Below are 22296 nucleotides of genomic sequence, written 5' to 3' on the forward strand. Positions count from 1 at the left end.
AAACCATCACAATGTCATTAGTGAGCTTTCCCTTCAATTTCTAGACGATTGGCAACGCATTATTGCTCGGGCGTTCCTTCACATAGATAAAAAGATATTTCAGATACTAATGTTATTTTAGTCTATAAAATCTCATAACCACAGTGCATAGGGTCTGCTCGTCATTTTCCCCAAGAACAGATCTGATTCGTTATGTATCACGTGGTTCTTTTTAGACTTCAGAAACGTGTTACACGTGCATTTGAGGGAGTTTATCTACCTGTCTAAGCTCCACGAGGGAAAAAAGAGGGAAAGGTGTGAGAGAGGTCTGTAGGGTGACTGACCCAGAGGATGTCAGCAGTGTATGTGAGGCAGAAAGTGTTCGGTCCCTCTGCCCACCTGTGTACCAATACAGGACCTGACCAGGGATTTAACCAGCGTACAAACAGCAACCATCACTACAGAGAAGAGATGGGAGGGCCGAGTGGCTTCAACAATACACACACACACTCCCATATATACACACACAAACACACACTCCTAGGTCTCATTTCCCTCAGTGGCCAATTAACGCTAATTAAAATCCTCAAAGGCCAAATGAACACTGCTTCCCTCTCTTGGACTCATACTAATCCTTTTCCTAATCTCATTCTCTCTGGCTTCAGCTTTCTGAATGCCTTAAACACATTCTATACTCAGTCACATGCTGATTTTTCTTGAAAAATGCTATATTTTTTATTTAGGTTAGAGCAAAAATTGAGATAGTTGTGCTTTTTTTGCCACACTCCAGTGCATAGTAAATAGCTTTAAAGCCATCAATCTGAGCCCAACTTGGCAAGATAAAGAGAAAAAATGTAAAAGCAGAGAAAGCAAAAGTGAACAGAAAAAAAACATTCAGGTCAACACCTTTGAGTCTTTCAGATGTTAAAGAGCTCTGCCTCTTGTCTTGTCTTCTCTCCCCTCCCTTGTTCTCCTCCACTGCCTTTTTTGAAATCAATTCACCTGCTCTTCGTCCGTTACGGAGGGGGCGAGGCGGAGCGAGGGTGGAGGCAGGTGGATGGGTGGCCTATAGAGGGAGGTGAGGTGTAAAGCCCCACATTCTGCCTGTTCTCTCCTGAGGCTTTGTATTTCAGATGTGGGCCTCCTTTTGTGCCAGAGGCTGCGCTTAGCTGCTCATGGATATGCTTCAGTGAGCACTGTAAAACCAAGGCTGGCTAAGGTATGCTAAGAGAGTGGGCGGAAAGAGGTGCGTGTGTGTGTGTGTGCATGCATGGACGTGTTTGTGTGTATGTTAGGCTAGCTAAGATTAGACTGTGACTGAGCTAAAGACCCCTGAACTTAGAACTTTTTTGTGGACAGCTAACAGGCTTGTGGTAGGGTTTAGCCAATGCTACCTCATTTTTTTTCACTCATAACTCAGTGATGGATCACATCAGGGCTTGAAGATGTATTATATCTCAGAGAGCACTGACTGAGTAGCAACATTAGTAATAATAATGGCTGTACCTTACTAATCCAGCCTGGCCTGACTTTACACTGACCATTAACAATATTGTGCAATTTTAACGTGCTTTATTTCACCATATAATTCACCTTTCCTATGCCCTCAAAAGACATATTTCAAAACTTCTGGATGAAATCTAGATGAAGTCCTATGAATTGCTGATAAAGTCCTCCATTTTACATCCTTTAAATGTCCAGTTCGATTTGTTATAACATGCTATATATATTTTTTTTTAAAAAACCTGTACTTGGTGACCAAGTACAGTATGTGCCCCCATCCTGATGTCTTCTGTGTTTGTATATATTTCATACGAAATTGTTTCAGAAATTAAAACTAAATCTAAATAAAAACAAAGGCAACCTGAGCAAACACAAAATACAGTCTTTAAATTATAATGTTAATTATTGAAGCAAAAAAAATCCAATACCAACTGGGCCTGTATGAAAATGTATATGTCCCGTAGTTACTAATTCCTCAAATCTATGAAACTGCATTCATAATGGGGTTCAACTGGACTAGATAGAACCAGGCCTGATTACTGCAAATCCTGTTCAATCAAATCTATACTTAAATAGAACTTTTTTAACAGTATGAAGCTGGTTAAAATGTCTTACCCAGTAACACACAATGCCAAAATCAAAAGAAATTCCAGAAACGATGAGGAAGAAGGTGATTGAAATACATCAGTCTGGGAAGCTATTTCCAAGACAAAGAACCACAGTTAGAGCCATTGTATCCTAATGAAAAAACTCAGCACAGTGATGAACCCTTTCAGAAGTGGCCGACCCTCCACAATTCCTCCAAGAGCACAGCAGCGACTCATCCAGCAAGTCACAAAAGAGCCAAGGACAACATCAAAGGACCTACAGGCCTCTCTTGCATCAATAAAGGTTCACTGTTCATGACTCCACTATCAGAAAGGCACAGAAAAAGACAATTATTGCACAACTTGTAATAATTGAGGGAAACATGAATTATGCTCTCTACCAGAAAATCCTAAAGGAGAATGTCCGGTCCTCAGTCTGTAAATTGAAACTCATAATCCAGAACAACTGGATTATGCAACAAGATAATGATAATTTATTTATTTTAAGCATATATTTCTGAAAAGAAGCAAAATAGTTCTATCTGTCAATAGAACAAGAAAACTACAAGCTTGAAATGAGTAATAATGTCTAGAAATATGTTTAATGATCTTATATTTGGTTTATTGTAATCTTATAATAAGAAATACTAGATCAATTTGACTATATTCAAGATATTTTCACTTGCTAAGATGACTTTTTTTGCAGTACAGATGAATTGGTGACTATAAATTGCCCCTGTGCTCTGGATTCACTACAAGAACTGAGCAAAATAAAGCAGTTGCTGAAGTTAAATGAATAATTATTATTTTTTTACTTTTAGTTTTGTACTTTTTAAACTAAAATAACCCTGGTGATCAACTTGTAGACCACAGTAAATGCTGGATCTGCATTCAAGCAGGGATTTGTTTTTATTGATTGATTTTATTTCTTTTAGAAATCTAGAGAAGGCACTTGTATGCTTTCAAAAACTCTTAGGTCTAAGAGAATACGGTGCAGCTGGGCTGAGGAGGAGCATGAGAAGAGTGGATGGAAGCAGAACAATAGCAGTGATGAAGCTCATGTTTTGCCTTTTCCACCTTAATGTCTCACACCTCAGGCATGCTGAAAAGAGACAGATGCTAATAGAGAATCAGCATGTGGAACGACCACAGGTGTTTGATTTTGTCTCTCACACACACATTCTCACACACACATTCACACACACACAGAGCATGTTAGTCTAGAGCCATTAAAAATCATGGGGGGGTACAACTAATTACTGAGAAAGCATGGAAAAAATAGTCTCATTTTGAAGTGACAAAATGGGCAATTAACAAGCAATCTGCATGTTTTCTTAATGTTACCAATTACCAGTACGTTTTCTACTTTAAAAAGGGCATTTTGAAATTAGCACTTTAATATGTGTGTTTCTAAGGCAACGGGACAAATCTAAGAGACCATGGCAAAAATAATGTAGACTGTAGATGAGACTTCAGGAGCAGGGTTATGGTTAAAGTTGGAGTGAAAATTATGTTAATGGTGATTATAGAGTTGTGTTGATAATGGTGATGATGATTCATAAATGAATAGGTGGAAAAAATTCTCTTTTGAAGAATCTTCTACATCTCCAAGTGAACATCCCTGAAGAGCCCTTTACATTTCTTTCAGGTAAACGTGATGACAGGGGTTTTTTTCCATGATGTGATGCCTTTCCTTTTTATTTCATTCAAAGGATGGCAAGATGTTATGAATGTAAAGTAATGTCTGTGATGAATATAGTGGGTTTTCCAATAGTTTTTCTAACTCCTTTGGCATAATGCCTTGCCACTCAAGAAATGTCTTTATTCCTGTATTTGACAGACAGACATACACACACGTGTACGCGCACACACGCACAACAAAGCAGCATGTGAAAGAACTGCACCTTTACCTCCTGGGCTTTGATCCTTTAGCAGGCTTTAACCTTTAGCTGCACCTGGGTTTCCACACCCTCACTCTCTCTCGCTCTCTCTTCTCTCTCTCTTTCTCACACACACACACCTGACAAACAATTTCCTCCCATCTTTCACTGTTGCTTTTATTGTTTTGTAGTTCATGTTACTATTTTTTCACCTTAGCACCTTTATAGGTGCATTAGGATTATGTTCTCCTTTCCACACAGGAAGAGGAAGGCACGGTGCGAAAGTGAGGCAGATACACGTGTTACAGCTCTACTGGGCTAGTGGGGGGTTAAGTGCTTTATTTAAGGCCAAAGCAGGAACAGTCAGTGGTCCAGGGACATTGGAACACAGTTCTCCTTGTCAACAACAATCAGTGGCTTGACTGGGATTTGACACAGTACTTTTTGGTTCCCTTCCCCACCGAGCCGCCCCTGACCCTTTAAACATGTTATGTCTCCACTATTCCGGTGGAGACAAGTAAACACAGCACAAGACCATACATTTTGCACTGGACATAACCTTGTTCATCTGTCCAAGGAGAGAGAGATGAGAGAAGAGAGCCCTGTGGTCCCTGTGTGTCAGGGAAGATGGAGAGAGATGGCTAGGACCAGGCAATGTGATGATATGATATTGATATTGTGATACGATAACATTATGACACACTCTTATAAGGTGCCAATGCTTTTATATCTCCTTGTATAACTTCCTTTATTTTCTTTGTGAAATACTTTAATTTAATTCACTGGAAAAAGACTAGATGATGCTTTTCGAGCTTCAGCTGCACCCACTGTAGCCTCAGATTCCTGTTCCTGACTGACAGGAGTGGAACCTCATGTGGTCCTCTAGTGATCTAATGCATCTACCTGAAGGTTTGACAGATGGTGCACTCTGAGATGCTTTTCTTCTCACCACAAAACTCTAGAGACTGTTGTGCATGTAAATCCCAGGAGATCAACAGTTTCTGAAATACTCAAATCTGCCCATCTGGTACCACCAATCACGCCACGGTCAATGTCACTGAGATTCACCATTCCAATGTGTGATGTGAACATTAACCGAAGCGCTTGACCTGTATCTGCATGCATTGGCTCATTGGACAATTTCAGGAACGAGCAGGTGTTTCTATTAAAGTGGCAAGTGAGTGTATACAGTATATCGTGAAGATGTCTTCAATTATTTTGATATGAAATTTTTGTAATTTAGTTTAAAGGGCGAAAGATGGCACAGTGATTCAATGTCAAGACGAGAAAGATTTAGAAAGCACTAGCATGTGGCAGAATGAGAAAAGCAAAACAGAAAAAGCAGCAAAAATAGCAATGAAATAAGAAGCTTAGGGGAGGAAAGTCTAGACAGACCAAACACATGAGGGTGGCAAGATGACAGACAGTAGACAGATGTGTGAAATAAAATTTGATGTCTTGGTCATTATATTTCTTCTTTTTCAGAATGTTGTGTGTCTTTGTTTCAGTGTTGCTGTAAAAACACGAGTAACACCTAATTGCTGAAGTCCTGCCACTTCAGTAGAGTGGTTATAGATAGAGAGGAGAAATGAAGTGGGTGTTTAAGGACAGTGGGACTCTAGTGTGAAGGGTCACATGAAGGGTTGAGAGCTAGTGTTTGAAATTACAGATGAAGTGCCGGTTTATGGTTAGAGCCGGGATGAAAAATGGAAGTTCGGGAGAGTAGTTAAATAAAGGTTTGTTTTAATAATTCATATCTCTCTTTCTGTTCTTCTCTTTTTGTCTCAGACATTATTCACACCGTGGGACCAATAGCTCACGGCTCTGTGGGAGAGACGGAGAGACGAGCGCTCCGAGACTGTTATTATAACTGTCTGCGCACTGCGACTGAGAACCAGCTGCGGACAGTGGTGAGAGGAAAACACTCATATGTAACACTTTCAGGGCAGTACATTACTCTAGATTATAGATGCGCTACATTCTGTCTGCAATATAGATGTAGACGTGTAGATGTCTGCTATGACAGCCTGACTAAGATCACTCAAATATGGCTCATGTTCAGGAAGATGGCCATTTATAGTTAGATCTAGACTGTATTTAACTTTTTAACTGTGAGTTTCTCATCACAGCATTTACAGTGTGTGCGCAATGCAGTGTGTGCAAATCAAACTTAAGCAAACTGAATAACGTGCTGTAAATGCAATAGCAGGGCTTTCAAAAATAAAAACAACAATATATGGTTCATTTTATTTGTATTCATATCAGATTATTTGCTGTTGAATAAACACAACAGCACTGTCACTGATCGTAAGAGAAATAAATACCCAGAATGGTATGAAGAAACAAAGCTGGGGATGATTTCGCTCTACCACAGGCTATAGATACATACAGCCTAAAAGTGACAGACATATCAGGGGATTACATAGAGAAAACACATAGATATGCAAAACGTAGATATACCTAGAGTTATAGATATACCTCATTAGCCTGAAACTGATTTTGATTAAATTCAGGATGTCTAAAAACAAGATCCAGCATATCAGAATTGCATTAGATTTAAATCTAAATGTGTCAAACAACTTAGAACATGCCACCTTTTGTGGCAGACCACCCAGTTTGTAGGTGAGCAAAATTGGTATTGGAACAGATAGTCTTAAAGTAAATTATACTTAATATTTGCTTGCATATCGCTTGCTTGCAATAACTGCATCAATCTATGAAACCCAGTGATCCCACCAAATGGTTGCATTCTTCTTTTGTATTGCTTTTCCAGGCTTTTATCACAGCTTCTTTCAGTTGTTGTTTTTTGGGGGGATTGGGTTTCATTCTTCAGTCTCCTTTTCAGTAGGTGAAATACATGCTCACTTGGGTTAAGGTCTGGTGATTGACTTGGCTAGTCTAAAACCTTCCACTTTTTTCCCCCTGATATAGTCCTTTGTTGTGTTGGCAGTGTGTTTTGATTCATTGTCTTGCTGCATGCTGAAGTTCCTCCCAATTAGATTGGCTGTTTTTCTCTGTAAATTGGCAGACAGAATGTTTCTGTAGACTTCTGAATTCTGCTACCATCATGAGTTCAATCAATAATAAAGATTAATGAGCCTGTTCCAGAAGCAGCCGTTGAAACCCAAGCCATGACACTACCTCCACCACGCTTGACCGTAGAGCATGTATGTTTTGGATTATGAGCAGATGCTTTCTTTCTCCACACTTTGACTTTCCATCACTTTGGTTTGCTAGTTTTGTGGCTCATCTCTGTATTTCTTTACTAATTCCAACCTGGCTTTCTGATTCTTACTGCTGATGAGTGGTTTGCATCTTGTGGTATGGCATATATATTTTTGCTCTCAAAGTCTTCTTCAAACAATAGATTGAGGTTGTTGGTGACGTCATATCGTCTCATATTAATCTTTTGATCTTAAACCCAAATGTCTTCAGTGTTTAACAAAAACAAAACAACGGGCCTTGGTGTTCGAATACTTTTGGAGGGGACTGTAAATGGGCAAAATTCTGTAACTGCTGGAGTAGTATGCCTATCACAGATTATAATTAGGTTAATTGAAATTGTGGAAAGGGCAAAAACACTTTGCTTTATTGGGGAAAATGTGCACACTATGTTTTTTGCCTTAAACATTCACATACTTTCACACATCATTTATTATTACGTGCATGACTATAACAAACCATCTAAGACATTTGCTTAAGGACTGCTACTCCCTCTGGGTGCAGAAGTCCTCAAGGACAGCCTGAAGTATGGATTTTATATGGACTTTATTCAGCTAGATCAAAATTTTATTGGCTGGACTTTCTCATTTCTTTCCCAGTGCTGTTCATTACACAACTCTGCCCACATTGACACACATCAATATACTAACACATACATACTAACACAAATTCATACTAACATGCCATACATCTGCAAGCAAACATACATAAACGTGTGCATGCCCTCAGTATGCCCCTCACCATTATGGCTTTAAAGTTTTAGCAGTATAATATAGACTGTAGTTTGTAACAAACTTTGAATGCTGCTTTTATCAGAATGTGCTTTAAAAAAAAAACGCTGACAGCCGTGTCACAAATCACACTGAGCTCTCAGGTGCTAGGCACTTTGAATTATACGTCGTCAACATAATTGTTAGTATGCATCTCGGATCTGGTGCTGCTCTGTTTAACTTGTAGAGGACCTTAAAGGTTGTCCATTTATAACAGTACTGAGGTATTGGATGAAATTTCACATTGATACTATAAATAAGCCTTAATTCATTAATATCCATTGGTTACATCTATTGTACCACTATTTAATTGTAGTTGTAAATGTAATATATAAGTATATAACTTGATTACAGATGTTAATAAATGATCGCTAAAAAATACATTGCTGTACAACATAATATTTTGCCTTATATCACAGGACTGATTAATCTTCTATAAAAGAAGCTCTGATAGCAGTTCCAGCTGTTATTCAAATAAAGGATTTATTGTTCTTATACACTATAGTTATTACCAGTTATATATAGTATTATATATCTATAGTACAGGGTCATTCTCATGACTTTTTTTGGTGGATGTGTCATGTAATCTAAGCCTAAACGGGTTTAAAAAATTTTTTATAAATTTTAAAAAACAAACACAGAAGGAATATCTTTATTTCAGCATTATTTCCACTCACATTACTCACATAATCACATTATCTGGAAGTTAGCAACTGTGAAGAAGGCTTAGCTCTGCCCACTTGGCATATGTCTTATATCCCATAAAAGCTTGTTTCTTGCTACATGTCAATTTATTTGTCATTATGACACACAGATGTTCTTGGAAACGTTATAAACCATAATTATTAGTGTATAAACACAAGATGAACGTGCAATCATTAATGTATGCACATTCATTCATTCAGTATGATAATAATTGCTCAATTTGTGTTAAATTATATACTACAAAATAACACACATTTAGTGACATTTGAATTGGTGTCTTCTTTATTAACCTATAAACATAAGATTTAGCAAACTGTTAGGTCAAATTGTTTCTCTAGAGACTGTCTTCACAGTGAAGTAAATACGTATTTAAATTCTAACAATAACATTACTTCTGTAATAACATGATTTTTGGTTTTATTAAGTATGCACATTTTTGCACATGTTGCACAGATTAATCCTTAGTTGCCTGAATACATTTATCATAAAATGCATAAAACTGTACAAATATGAGCAGTGATAGCTCAGTGAAACCTCATATTTAGTTGAGTTGTTTCTAGATGTGTATGTGTTTTAAGTCTCTCTCTCTCTCTCGCTCTCTCTCTCTCTCTCTCTCTCTCACACACACACACACACACACATCTATTTGGTGTCTCTTCTAGGCTTTTCCCTGCATCTCCACTGGAGTATACGGTGAGTGGCAGAATTCCAACGAGACTCAAGTTCATAAAACTGTAAAATGTTTCAGGCTTATATTTTAATGCAATATTAATTTTACAAATTATTTCATCAATTTCCACTAGCAGCTTTGCTCTATTTGGATTTCCAAATCATTTGAATAGTATCCAGTGGGATTTCTGTAATGCATTTGTGAAGCAATCCTTTTTAATAATAACATTCTGTGAAGCCTGTGGTTTTTCATTAACTGTGCTTATAATGATGGCCGCATTTGTTCATCATGATCAGAGATCTGCAGCTGTTTTTAAGACAAGAGCTCATTTCTTTCTGGAATGCTTTCAGTGGATATCAATTGCAGTGCCATGTGGGATTATTTAGATTAACAAAGGGCCCTAGATGTTGAGATTAAGAGAGATTGGGTGGGCAAGTATGTCAGGGAGATTGTAATCTGTGTGCCCTGATTAAAATAAGATCCAGCGTTTACTCTAGTTTTTTGTTTGTTTGTTTGTTTGTTTGTTTTTAAATATCCTTTTTTTTTTACTACATCAGCATGCATTTTTAATTGCGTCCTTTTGTGTGTGTATGAAATAAATAAGATGCAATAAATAAATTTGGCACATATGAGTTTATTTAATTTTCTCAGATATTAAATTATCATAATTGGTTTGCAATCAAAACAAGAGGTAGGAGTTAGTGTTGTGACAGATGCTGACACAAATCATACTAAATGATACTAAATGAAAAGATACTTCTGTTCCACTCTCAGATACCTCACTGAGTACTCTGAAGGAAATCCACTAGCATGTTATGAGACTCAATATATCCTTTTACAGATTCAGTAATTCAAGTAATTCAGCTGTTGGATATTAGGTTACTAGTGAGTGAGAGAAATTAGCTAGCAAAGTGTCAGTATTTTAACACACTCCTTTGCAAAAAAAAATCATTACACCAATAGAAATATATTTATTACTGGATTAGAGAGCTAGCTAATTATAGCTTTCTGTTACTTATGTAGAAAAGGATCGTTTCTGTTTGAATTATAGAGTATACAGTTAGCCTTCTAGGTGTTAAGTAGCTAATAATAATTAACATTGCACAGCAGCGCTGTTTAATTCTGACTGGTCAGAAGGTGTTGATTAATTTTCTCTAACAGTGTAGACATTAACAGATTAAAAGTATGTCATGTTGTTCTTTAATGAACAAAAACAAATTGTTGGCAAATTGCTGTGCTAGAACACTTCAGGATATGCTGTTTATAGGAACATAAATGTTTAGAGTAAAAACAGTTTCAATGTTTTTACTGCTCAATAAAGGCACATTAATCTGGATAAATTTGAACGTTTTTGCGTAGAGAAAAATGCACATCTCAGTGCGTCAACACATCTCAGTGTCCACACTGAGATGGCGTTTTTTGTCCAGCAAAAACTGAGCATTTCGAAAATGCTCTCATAATTGCTTGAATTTGAAAACACAGTTTTCGTGTTGTAGTGTGGTCTGAGAAAACGGAGATATTCAAAAACAATGTATTTTTTGTCATGTGACAGTCATGTGACCCATTCAACTCAAAACAAACAGGACGGTGGATGATGTTGTACTGCAGTTGTTGTGCCTGCTTTGTTAAAGATTAATGTCACTTTGTACAACCTTCAGATTGCATTTTTAAATAAACGCCTAACGGAAATGATGTGGGCCAAAGCTTCTTACGTTTTTACGCATGCGCAGTAATCGGTTTTCCGGCGTTTGTGTGGACGAGCAATTTTTTGAAAACATTTGAAAATGTCGGTGTAGATGAAGATCATTTTAAAAAGAAAAGGCAGTTTTCAGACCTATCCAGATCAATGTGGACGTTGCCATAATATCTTGAACAGGAGGACAGACTGGGGAATATTGCAACATGCTTTACTTTTTTTTATTACCAAATAAAAACAGGAATGTTTTATTCATCTGTCTGTCAACAAGATAAGCGTGTCAACAGAAAAGTGTTTGGGAGATTGTGAACTCATGTATGTGGAAAAGGGGGAATAGCACTCGGACATTCAGTTTATTCAGAATATATGTGTGATGTCATCAGTGTGTATCTAGTAACGTTTATACATTGTATGTCTTGTGTGTGATGAAGGATACCCACCTGAGCAGGCAGTGGAAGTGGCTCTGAAGACAGTAAGAGAATACCTGGAGGACAACCCTGCGCAGGTGTGTGTGAGTGGGACAAACTCCCTGTTGGTGTTCTTTTTTAGTTGTTGCTGTTATTGTGTGATGCTGAATAGTGCATCATGTTGTCAGGGTGGTCACAGAGGGACGTAAGCTCTGTCTCATCTTTATCACATGCTTATGTACTATTCTAGGCATACTATGTTTAAGTATGCTTAATATCTGTTTGGTTCACACAAAAAAATAAGTAGAAATGTAGTATACTTCATTGCACTAATCTAGTCAGACAAGTTCACTCTCTTGGTTGCTACCTGCACTATGCACTGTATCTATCTATATCTCTCTCTCTCTCTCTCTCTCTCTCACACACACACACACACAAACACACACACAAACACACACACACACAGGAGCCATTCATGTATGCGTAGGTGAAAAAAGAAAGCCCAGGGTAGATTTAACACGTAATGAAGCATCATGTAAACTGCGCCTTTCTACCCTGCTCTCTCTCTCTCACTCTTTATCTCACTGTCATTCTGTCCATCCGGTCCCGAGCTGCGTGCTGACTCGCTGACAGTTCCTCTGCCTCTACAGTTCTGTGCAGTGACAGAAACGAGCTAATTAGAGTCTCTTAATTAACAAACCCTTCCCCCCAGCCACACTATACCATCGACACACACCAAATTAGCGAGCACGGGCAAGGAGGGAACTGAGAGGGAGACAGAGGAGAGAGATATTTGCTGAAGAAAAGGAAAAAGTGAAGGAAAGAGGATAAAAGAGGTGGCAGGGGAGAGAAAGGCAGAGAAGGCTGTTAGATGCTGAAGAGAAACAGGAACCAGAGAAATAGTGGTTACACACACAAACTGACAAATCAGATCATCATAATTTTTTTTCCAAAACTAAAAAAGGCTTATTGCATTTTATCATTTTAAATCATCAGATCAAAGCAAGCTTTTTTCTTACACTGTACATTATAAGTCAATGTGTATAAATCAGACTACTCCTTAGTATCTATGGGCTGTATTCAGATTAGATTACTCAAGTCCAAAATGAGTAATTTTCTCCGTGGAGAAATTTGGACATATTAGAGATGAGTTTCGCACCTGCGATTATCTGGGTGCTTCAGTCTGATTATCCAGATCACCGGCATCTAGTTCACCTCCCAAGATTTTTCTTGTGTAGAAGCATCCAAGATGGTGTCTTTCAGTAGCATCTAGATCACTGCCTTTAATCACAAGCACTTGCCTTTAAGCCCCCCAAAAAAATCAGCAACGTGGACTGAAGACAGAATTTTTGTCAAATGTAATGTGATGTAACTTAAGGGCAAGACATTATTTATTACAAAGATATTTAAATTATAAAATGGGAAGCACTGAATAAACATCTGATAGAGTCTATATTGTCTGTACTGAAAATATATTGCTGCAAATCTGGTTTCATTTAACAAAATGGCGACCTTATTATTGCAAAGCTTATAATGCACTTGATCCAGCTATTGTTTTGGGATATTTAAATTTTTTTCAACAGTAAGTCGTTTGCACTTCATGAAGGCATGAGATACTAGATCAAGGTCATGGAATCATAAACTGTGTGTAAGCTGTTTATAGCAAGCTTTTAATTCACAATTTTGAGTTGTTAAATTAATTTAGTAATGCCAGGGTTTTTGTTAATTCGATGTGCTCTCCTGTAACGAAAATGTGCTTATGGTTTGATGGATAAGATGACAGCTTACAGCTCATAATTGAATTGAATTGAATTTATACTTTATACATAAAAAGATTAGCTCCTCTAGATCAAGATGCTGTCTCCTCTTATGTCCTTTGTGTGTATGTGGGGGGGGGGGGGCTTTTTTGTCGATTTTAAAGGGTTGTCCCTTGCTATCTATATTTAATAGTGCCATTTACATGAATTTAGAGTATTGCACAATAACATCAATTTCAACATGACGTATTATGGTGACAACAAACTGTCAGGCAGTGGCACGGGACTTAATACTGTCTCTCTCTCCCACTAGTGAGCAAGTCTGAGGTCTGTTAACAGTGTGCATATGCACAATTTACTGTGCAGACTTAAGCCAACAGTGTATAATAATGAGTCTTTAATTATCACGTAAAAACTATATTATTTTCTACACTAAATTATTTTCTTCACATACTATATGTCAGGAAGCTGGGTTCAGAGCGCAGGGTCAGCCATGATACAGTGCCCCTGGAGCAGAGAGGGTTAAGGGCCTTGCTCAAGAGCCCAACAGTGGCAACTTGGCAGTGCTGGGGCTTGAACCCCCGACCTTCCGATCACTTTAACTAAGTTGACTAGTATCACACTTTGTGGATTATAACCCTTAAGTATTATATTGCTTTAAATTCAGTGCATGGTCTTAGATTTTAGGATTTTAGGCTATTTGTAATCTGCTGCTGTTGTTGTTGTTGTTGTTTTTGTTGTGATTTAATCTCTTTACATTCAACATCATGTCACACACTCAGTAGAGAATACAGTGTCATAGACGTGTGAGCTGCACACAAAGAGACATACACATCTTGGGGGAAATGTGCATTCAAATAAAAGTTAACAGTATCTGTATACACCCTGTAATTAAATGAGAGGCAGAAATTATAATCATGATTAAATGACGCTTAATTGTGCAATACTGCTTTGCATCTTTGAGTGCTGTAGCTGGAGAGAACAGAGTTCACACGACACCCAGATGCTGGTTATATAACGTTTAATAGACACGGGGGTGTGTGTGTCTGTGTGTGTCTGTCTGTGAGTATGCGTGTGTGCATGTATGTGTGTGCAGGTTTGTCTGTGGTTTTGAGGCTCACAGAATCAGAAGAGCTTGTAGATGAGTTTGTAGGCAAATTTGTAGCTAAGCTGGTAAATGAGCTTATAGAGGTGTTTATAGTTCAAGTGAAGTCAAGTGTTTTTATTGCCATTTCAACCATATACAACTTGTACAATAAACAGTGAAATGCAACAACATTCCTCCAGGACCATGGTGCTACATAAAACACCACATTGACCACATGAGATGAGACAGAATTAAATAAGACCCAGTTGAACCTGTAGACAAGTTTATAGAGTTTGTAGTTGAGCTTGTAGATCAACATTTAGAAGATCTTATAGATGACCTTGTAGACGAGCTTGTAAACAAACGTATAACTGAGCTTGTAGATAAGATTGTAGAAAAACTTGTAGTTGAGCTTGTAGATAAGATGATGAGTTGTAGTTGAGCTTGTAGGTGAGCTTGTAGACGAGTTTGTAGTTGAGCTTGTAGATGAGTTTGTAGTTGAACATGTAGAAGATCTTATAGATGACATTGTAAACGAGCTTATAGACAAACGTGTAACTGAGCTTGTAGATAAGATTGTAGAAAAACTTGTAGTTGAGCTTGCAGATAAGATGATGAGTTTGTAGTTGAGTTTGTAGATGAACTTGTAAATGAGTTTGTAGAAGAGCCTGTAGTTGAGCTTGAAGATGAGTTTGTCAATGCACTTGTAGGTGAGTTTGTAGTTGAGCTTGTAGATGAGTTTGTAGATGAACATGTAGATGAGCCAGCAGATCAACATGTAGAAGATCTTATAGATGACCTTGTAGACGAGCTTGTAGACAAACTTGTAACTGAGATTGTAGATAAGATTGTAGAAAAACTTGTAGTTGAGCTTGTAGATAAGATGATGAGTTTGAAGTTGAGCTTGTAGACAAGTTTGTAGATGAGCTTGTAGATGAACCTGTAAATGAGTTTGTAGATGAGCTTGTAGTTGAGCTTGTAGTTGAGTTTGTACCTGAGCTTGTAGATGAGTTTATAGTTGAGCTTCTAGATGAGTTTTGTAGACACACTTGAGCTTGTAGGTAAGCTTATAGGCAAACTTGTAGAAGAATTTGTAGCTGAACTTGAAGACAAATTTGAAGTTGAGCTTGTAGACTAAGTTTGTAGATGAGCTTGTAGAAGAATTTGTAGATGAGCTTGTAGAAGAATTTGTAGATGAGCTTGTAGAAGAATTTGTAGATGAGCTTATAGATGAGTTTGTAGAGGAGCTTGTAGACTGGGTTTGTAGATGAGTTTGTAGAGGAGCTTGTAGCTAAGCTTGAACACACTTTATTACTGAGGTAAATTTAGGTGGTTATTAGAGATGTAAATATTTGGCTGATACTGGTGATGACATCTGCAGTCTAAGAGTGTTATTATTGCAAAAGAGGTCTTGAGCATTCTCCTCGTCTCATGTTCTCACCCTAACTGGAGTGCTGATTTGTTTATCTGTCTCATCAGATGGACCGGGTCATCTTCTGCGTTTTCCTCAAGTCTGATGAGGATCTGTACAAGGGCAGACTTCCTGCCTACTTTCCAAAAGGTCTGTTTCTATCTTCCTTTTCTTTTTTTAAGCATTTTCTCTCCCTCTATCTTGGAGAAAAAAATACTTTCCACTCTGGCACACACACACACATATTCTCACTATTTACCACTCTCTCTTGGACACACACACACACACACACACACACACACACACACAGTGGTCCCAGTTGCCCTCTCTGCTAAAGGGCTTTTTCCAATGACACCAGCCAAAAGTCACTCTGAGCCCTGCATCCATTAGATTGCATTAAATTCTGCGGCCTGGCTTTTTATTTTCAGCATCATTTTTTTTTCTTCAATTGTTGTCAACATTAATCTAGTTTGATCAAGCATAGTACACGCCATGGGACTGGACTGTCACTTTCAATCATCAGTAATGTTATTTTGCCTTTCTAAACAAACACACTGTCCATGGTGTAGAAAAGAACAGTGCTTCAGAGCCAGCATGCCAAAATTGTTCAAGCCTAAAGAGAGAAAAGACTTTAGTCAATCATTATTTTTTCCTGCCCGAAAGCTCATGTCTGACCCCACCCCCTTCAGCCTGCTGACCAATCAGAGAGCTCGGTGTGAGGACAGGTAACCAGCATGGTGTGCACTAACCTGTGCATGTGCTTTGTTTTAGTGTTTGTCTGGGACATTAAAATGGAAAAATGTAGTGTTTGAAATAGAAGTTTATCAGTGGCAATACTTTAGTTAGTAATGTTTACAGATAAGCGTATGTTAATAGTTTGCAGTGCTAACAAACTAACACTGAATATATTAACATTTTCATAATGTTTATTCTTGCAAATAGAAGATAATTAAAAAGAGGCAGGTTTTATTGTCTGTTTTGTCTGGATTTTAAATCTGTTCTAATTTCTAGTTTTTGAAGCTGACAGTGGCAGCGCATATTTTATTAACTTCAATATCATTCTTCATTTCTTCCTTTCTTTATTAAATGTACAAGATACCTCCATCTCTTCCTATACCTATTCTGTCACTTGGTTTCATTGAGAGTTGGTGTGAGTGTGACCCTGTTCTGTGTTAGTGTTGCTACCTGTCAGTGTAAGTGTGACACCTATGTGTGATGATCTTTGTGATTTCTTGTGCGAAGCGTCTCAACTAAATGCGTTTCTCTTCACTTACAGATGCCTTTCCTAAAAGTAAATTATGAGTGGATGTAACTGCGTTAGATGCCGCACTCATCGCCTGCTCCTGCTTCCTCAGCGTCTGCCCCACCAGCAACACCTACTGATTATTTTTGAATCCAGTGATTTTTATTTTGATGGCTTGCCTCGTATAATTTCTTATCACTCAATCTAGTTTTCACTGAACTGCTGGGCTGATCAAAGGACTGCTTTATGGTGTTGCACTAAAGAGGACTGCCATCACACACACACAACACATCAAGAAAACAAAATAACAAATGTTTCATTATTTCTCTGAAGTCAATACTGTTGCAGTTAGGAATCCAAAAAGCTTCTGTCGATACACATCTCATTTTTGATTAATAGGATTTTACTAGAATGTTGTGGATCAGAGGTAATCAGTCTTATCCACAATCCCTTCAGGTTTTCGTTGAAATCATGCAGGAGTTGCACCTGATCCGACTAATTATTTGAAGCCAGATGCCAAATTATTGTGTAATTGGAATGACTTATGTTATTGCTTATTTGGAATATAAGCCTACGGTCACGCCAGCCATTTCCTGATAAGATTCAGAATCTTGCACAGGTCTGGAAAAGTACTAAATTTAAAGGCACTCATTTTCAGACATGGATAAGAATGCACATTTATAAAATATTGTAGAAACAGTATGGATATACTATAAAGAGGAACTGCATGTTGAATGAAACTTGTGAAGTTGTGTTTGCTGTTCAAATAGTTACAGTTGTGAGAACTTGTCACTAAGCAACTAGCAAATATGAAGCCAAAAATTGACACAGTTTAACTAGTTAATGCATACACATGATGTATTTTATTTGGACAATTTAAAGGTACAGTGATGGTAGAAATGAGACAAAAGAATATCAACATTTTCTCTCAGATATGTTGGTAAGTTACTAAGAAAAAACTACAGTGTGTCCCAAAAGTCTCCATACATAGGGGAAATTAACACTTTTTAGCAAAATGTCTTCCAAAATGTTGCATATTTAGTTTATTATATTATTATATTTTTTATATACACACACACACACATATATATACACGTGTGTGTGTGTGTGTGTGTATATATATATATATATATATATATATATATATATATATATATATATATATATATATATATAGATAGATAGATAGATAGATAGATAGATACGTACACACATATACATATGTGTATATGTACATATATATATATTCACATGTATGTGTGTGTGTATATATATATATATATATACACACACACATGTATATATACACACATTTTTATTTATTTTTCACTTGTATATTTATTTATTAAATCATTCTCATGACTGGATCAGGAAGCTGTTACAAGGTTGCAATGGACTTTAACAGGAAACATGGCAAACACATCACACATGACACTGCTACCAAACTTATTAACAATTTTTTAAAAAACTGGAAGTGTTGCGGACCATCTAAGAACATCCACTGATGAAGGCACAACCGACGTGGTGCTGGCATACACAGTCCCATATGTATGGAGACTTTTGGGACACCCTGTATATATCTAAAATTACACTATAATTATACTTATCACTTATCATGGTTTCCACCATATTGAGAAACCTTAACATTGCATCACAGTGTGAAATTTTGACTTCTGAAGCAGTAAATGCAAGAGTGGGCCATTTATATGGGATTGCCTTGAACCATATTTGAATGCAGCATCAGATCCTAGCCACTAAGGTTCTAAAATCAATTGTATTTGGGCATTCCTAATGTATATTACATTTCCTGATTTACTTTTAATGAAGTTGAAAAAAAATTGCAAGATTTTTTTCTCCCTGCAAAGGTAATAAGTCTGAGATTGCTTATCTCTGTTCAAAAGAAAGTAAAACATTTGGGTAAAAGGTATGATTCGCACATTATTTTAAGCTACTATAATGGAATTTTATATAAAAGTATGTTACTCCACTGAAAATGAGTTTATAAAAGAAATCAGGTATATTGCAACCTATTCACAGACGTTCTTGCGGGCCAGTGCTCATAACACTTAACCTACAATGAAAATGCACTCTTTCTTCCTTTGCTGTGTAGTTTATGTAGGTCGCTATGATGAAGGATTCTCATTAAAACCCATTCCTCCCACTGAATGAATGGCCAATTCTCCTCTTAATGCAACTTTCATTAATTACACCCTGTGCCTCGGTAGTAGCGAGAGGCAATAGAGCAGCAGAATGCTTCAAAACAGAGCAAACATTTTGAAATATTGATTTTAAATCAAGTGTACATTAGCCAAACTAGCAGTCACAAGAGAGTCATTCTTTTAATGCAGTGCTTTTTGTTTCCACAACATTTTCTCCACCCAGAGATCGTGCAGTGTCACATTCTTCTTCATCTATATCTACTCTGTTCTTCCCCTGAGGAGGAGGACAGCGAATAAGCGCCTGAGAGAGAGAGATAGTGTAAAGGAGAGTTTGATGAACTCGTCTGAAGCAGTGCTCATTTTTTAATAAGCAGTGGGCAGCTCAGGTACTGTCATCAGATGAGCCGTGTGTAATATGGAACTGAGGAGGGAAAAGAGGGGAGGGAATGAAAAAAGAAAGCGCAAGAGAGTAATTATCCTAAATCGAGACTTCATTGCTGTCCCATCAGCACTTTCTCTCTCTTTTTTTCTTCCTCCTTCTCTCTCATGCTCAGTCTCTTTCTGTCCTGCTTACTGAAGTGTTATTTAATTTGCACTACCAGTGTGCTAAATGCAGGATGGAGAGCTGCTGACAGAGTATCTCCTCAATGGAGCTGAGATGCTCTAAAGTGCTTGTGGCAAAAGCACAACCATGGAGATAGATAACAGGACTTCCATCCATCCATCTTCTACCGCTTACTCCTTCTTCAGGGTCGCGGGGAACCTGGAGCCTATCCCAGGAAGCATCGGGCACAAGGCGGGGTACACCCTGGACAGGGTGCCATAGATAACAGGACTTCCCTTTTTTTATATATATATTTTTTTCAACCTTCTCTGTCTAATCTCTTTGGCTCCACCCACTTTTTTGCTCTCCTTTCTCAATGATGTCATCTTTCTTCTTTTTAGTTTCTCTTTCTTTCACTCTCTCTTTCCCTCTGATTTTGCTTTCTTGTTTGTTCTTCCCCTCCAACTGTGTGTGGCCATGAAAGTATATCATAATATAATATCTTGGATGATGCAGAGTCTTTTTCTGGTCCTCTCTCTGTGTTTTTCTCTCTCACCACTGTATACTTGTATACTGCATCCTGCATATTGCACTGTACACTGTATAGTACATGTTATTCCATGTTGTAGTATGCAGCATGTGAGAATTATTATTTGTTATACTATACAAGTGACGACCTGTCAAAAATATTCAGAGCAAGCACTTGCCCCACAATTAGTAAGCGGAGAAAGACTTTAGCCTTAATTTGCAAACAGGTGTGCATAGGCTAGAAGTAACATAACTAGCCAACTAGCATAAATTGACATTTGTATCAGCCAGAGATAAGAATTAAAGAGCTTTTGATGACAAATATTAAGCATTAAGTTGTTAACTGACATAAAAACAACAACAAGGAAAATCTCTTAGACTTAGAAGTTCTTTAGCCATTGCTAATGGTTGTCAGTTAGCATTAGGTTATTCAGATAGGCAGTATGTTAGCTACATTAGGCATGTTTAGTTACTTGTATTTAGAACATTTAGAATGTAATAGAACCTTTACTTGTACAGTTGCAGCCCTGTTGTTTTTTTATTTTTCACCACAATTTTCCAGCTATCATTTTGACAGTGAAGTGGCAGCATTGCATTGTGGGATGCAATACACCACAGATATTGTGCATTCAAACAGAACTAATGAATGTGTGCCAAATACACAATAAAGTTAATGGTAAATGGTCTGCACTTATATAGGGCTATTTTAACCTTAGCAGTCCTACAAAGCACTTTACACTGGTTCTCATTCACTCATTCACACACACACACACACAAATGGTAGCAGAGCTGCCATGCAAGATGCTAACTTGTCATCAGGAGCAACTTGGGGTTCAGTGTCTTGCCCAAGGACACTTGGGCACATGAAGTCATGTGGGCCGGGAATCCAACCCTACGATTAGTGGACAACCCGCTCTACCACCTGAGCCATGGCTGCCCCATGTGTATAATATGTATTGGACAATCAAGTGATATACTGTATGTAACAAGAACAGTGGGAAATATGTACACCAAACATGGAACCTGGCTAATAATAAAAGCTAATGATTTAACTAGCATGTAGCCTTTTATTTGGACAATGTAAAGGCATAAAGTCTGTAAAACCAGGACTAAACTTCCAGAAATATCAAGATTTTCCACCAGAGTTGCTGGTAAATGACTATTTTACTCCATGCAACTGTAATTATACTTAAACAGGATGTTTGGGGGTTTTGCTATTTTGAGAACCATAAATACTAACTCGCCACCTGTGAATCTGAATCCAAAGTGGTGAAAATCAGTAGTGACTAGGTACGACCTGAAAGCTAATGTAGTAATATGTGTTCAAATGTAACTTGTGAATTCCTGCTTCTAACATGAACACATGACACTCAGAACACTTGCTAGGCAGCTGGAAAAGATGGACGATCTGCATAAGCACCAGCTAATGACTGAGGCTCGGGCCTGCCAACCCTTAGGCATTATACTTTGTAAGTTGTCAATTAAAAATACAATACAAGACAATACAAAAGAAGTCTTCTTTTATCCTCCCCAATTAAAAGAGCAGATGAGGCAATCGACATTGAACATTTTGAACTCTCCAGTATTAACTGGCAAGCCATGGAAGCCTCTTCCCCATCCCACATTAATAATTATCTGGTGCTGGTGCTCCTGTCTCGATTTAAATTTCCCATTGAAAGGTGCACTGATTCTTTCAATGCACAAATTCTTTCAAGTTTGCACAAGATAAATGGACAATGTTTTGAGTTCATTACAATGAAATAAAAATCTATAAGTGTATGTTTGACTTCGCTAACATTAGACAAGTATATAAGTGGCTATCAGTTAACTAAATATTTAATAGGTATGCCACAGAAAATGTTCGGCCAAAAATGGTAAAAAACAAATTAAAATTTTTAATTAATTAATTTAAAAAATGCAGACACACAAACAGTGTTAGTAGCAGATCAACAGTGAAAATGGCGGCTGTGTGGAAGTATTTCTCAGGTTTTTCCAAGGACTTTAGACAAACCATATGCCAAATGATTTATATAGAAAATGTACAGTAAAGGTTTGTACTGCTTACTATGTTTTTACTACGCCTCTCCCACCCTGCCTTCTTAGGCAGGACTATGCATTATTTCTCTTTGGATTTTGCACATCTAGAGG

General features: G+C 37.6%; 1 protein-coding gene across 1 annotated transcript in view; it reads left to right on the forward strand.

Moving 5' to 3' along the window:
• The window catches only part of macrod1 (mono-ADP ribosylhydrolase 1), an 87051-nt gene extending 69394 nt beyond the window's left edge, over positions 1 to 17657 (forward strand). Inside the window, exons 6-10 of the mRNA XM_053631069.1 lie at positions 5738 to 5859; positions 9309 to 9339; positions 11444 to 11517; positions 15743 to 15824; positions 16951 to 17657. Of these exons, the coding sequence (XP_053487044.1) occupies positions 5738 to 5859; positions 9309 to 9339; positions 11444 to 11517; positions 15743 to 15824; positions 16951 to 16976 (335 nt within the window). The 3' untranslated portion in view covers positions 16977 to 17657. The remainder of the gene's footprint in view (positions 1 to 5737; positions 5860 to 9308; positions 9340 to 11443; positions 11518 to 15742; positions 15825 to 16950) is intronic.
• The last annotated feature ends 4639 nt before the right edge of the window (positions 17658 to 22296 follow it).

This window comes from Ictalurus furcatus, chromosome 8 (assembly GCF_023375685.1).
Source record: "Ictalurus furcatus strain D&B chromosome 8, Billie_1.0, whole genome shotgun sequence".
NCBI classification, from domain to species: domain Eukaryota; kingdom Metazoa; phylum Chordata; class Actinopteri; order Siluriformes; family Ictaluridae; genus Ictalurus; species Ictalurus furcatus.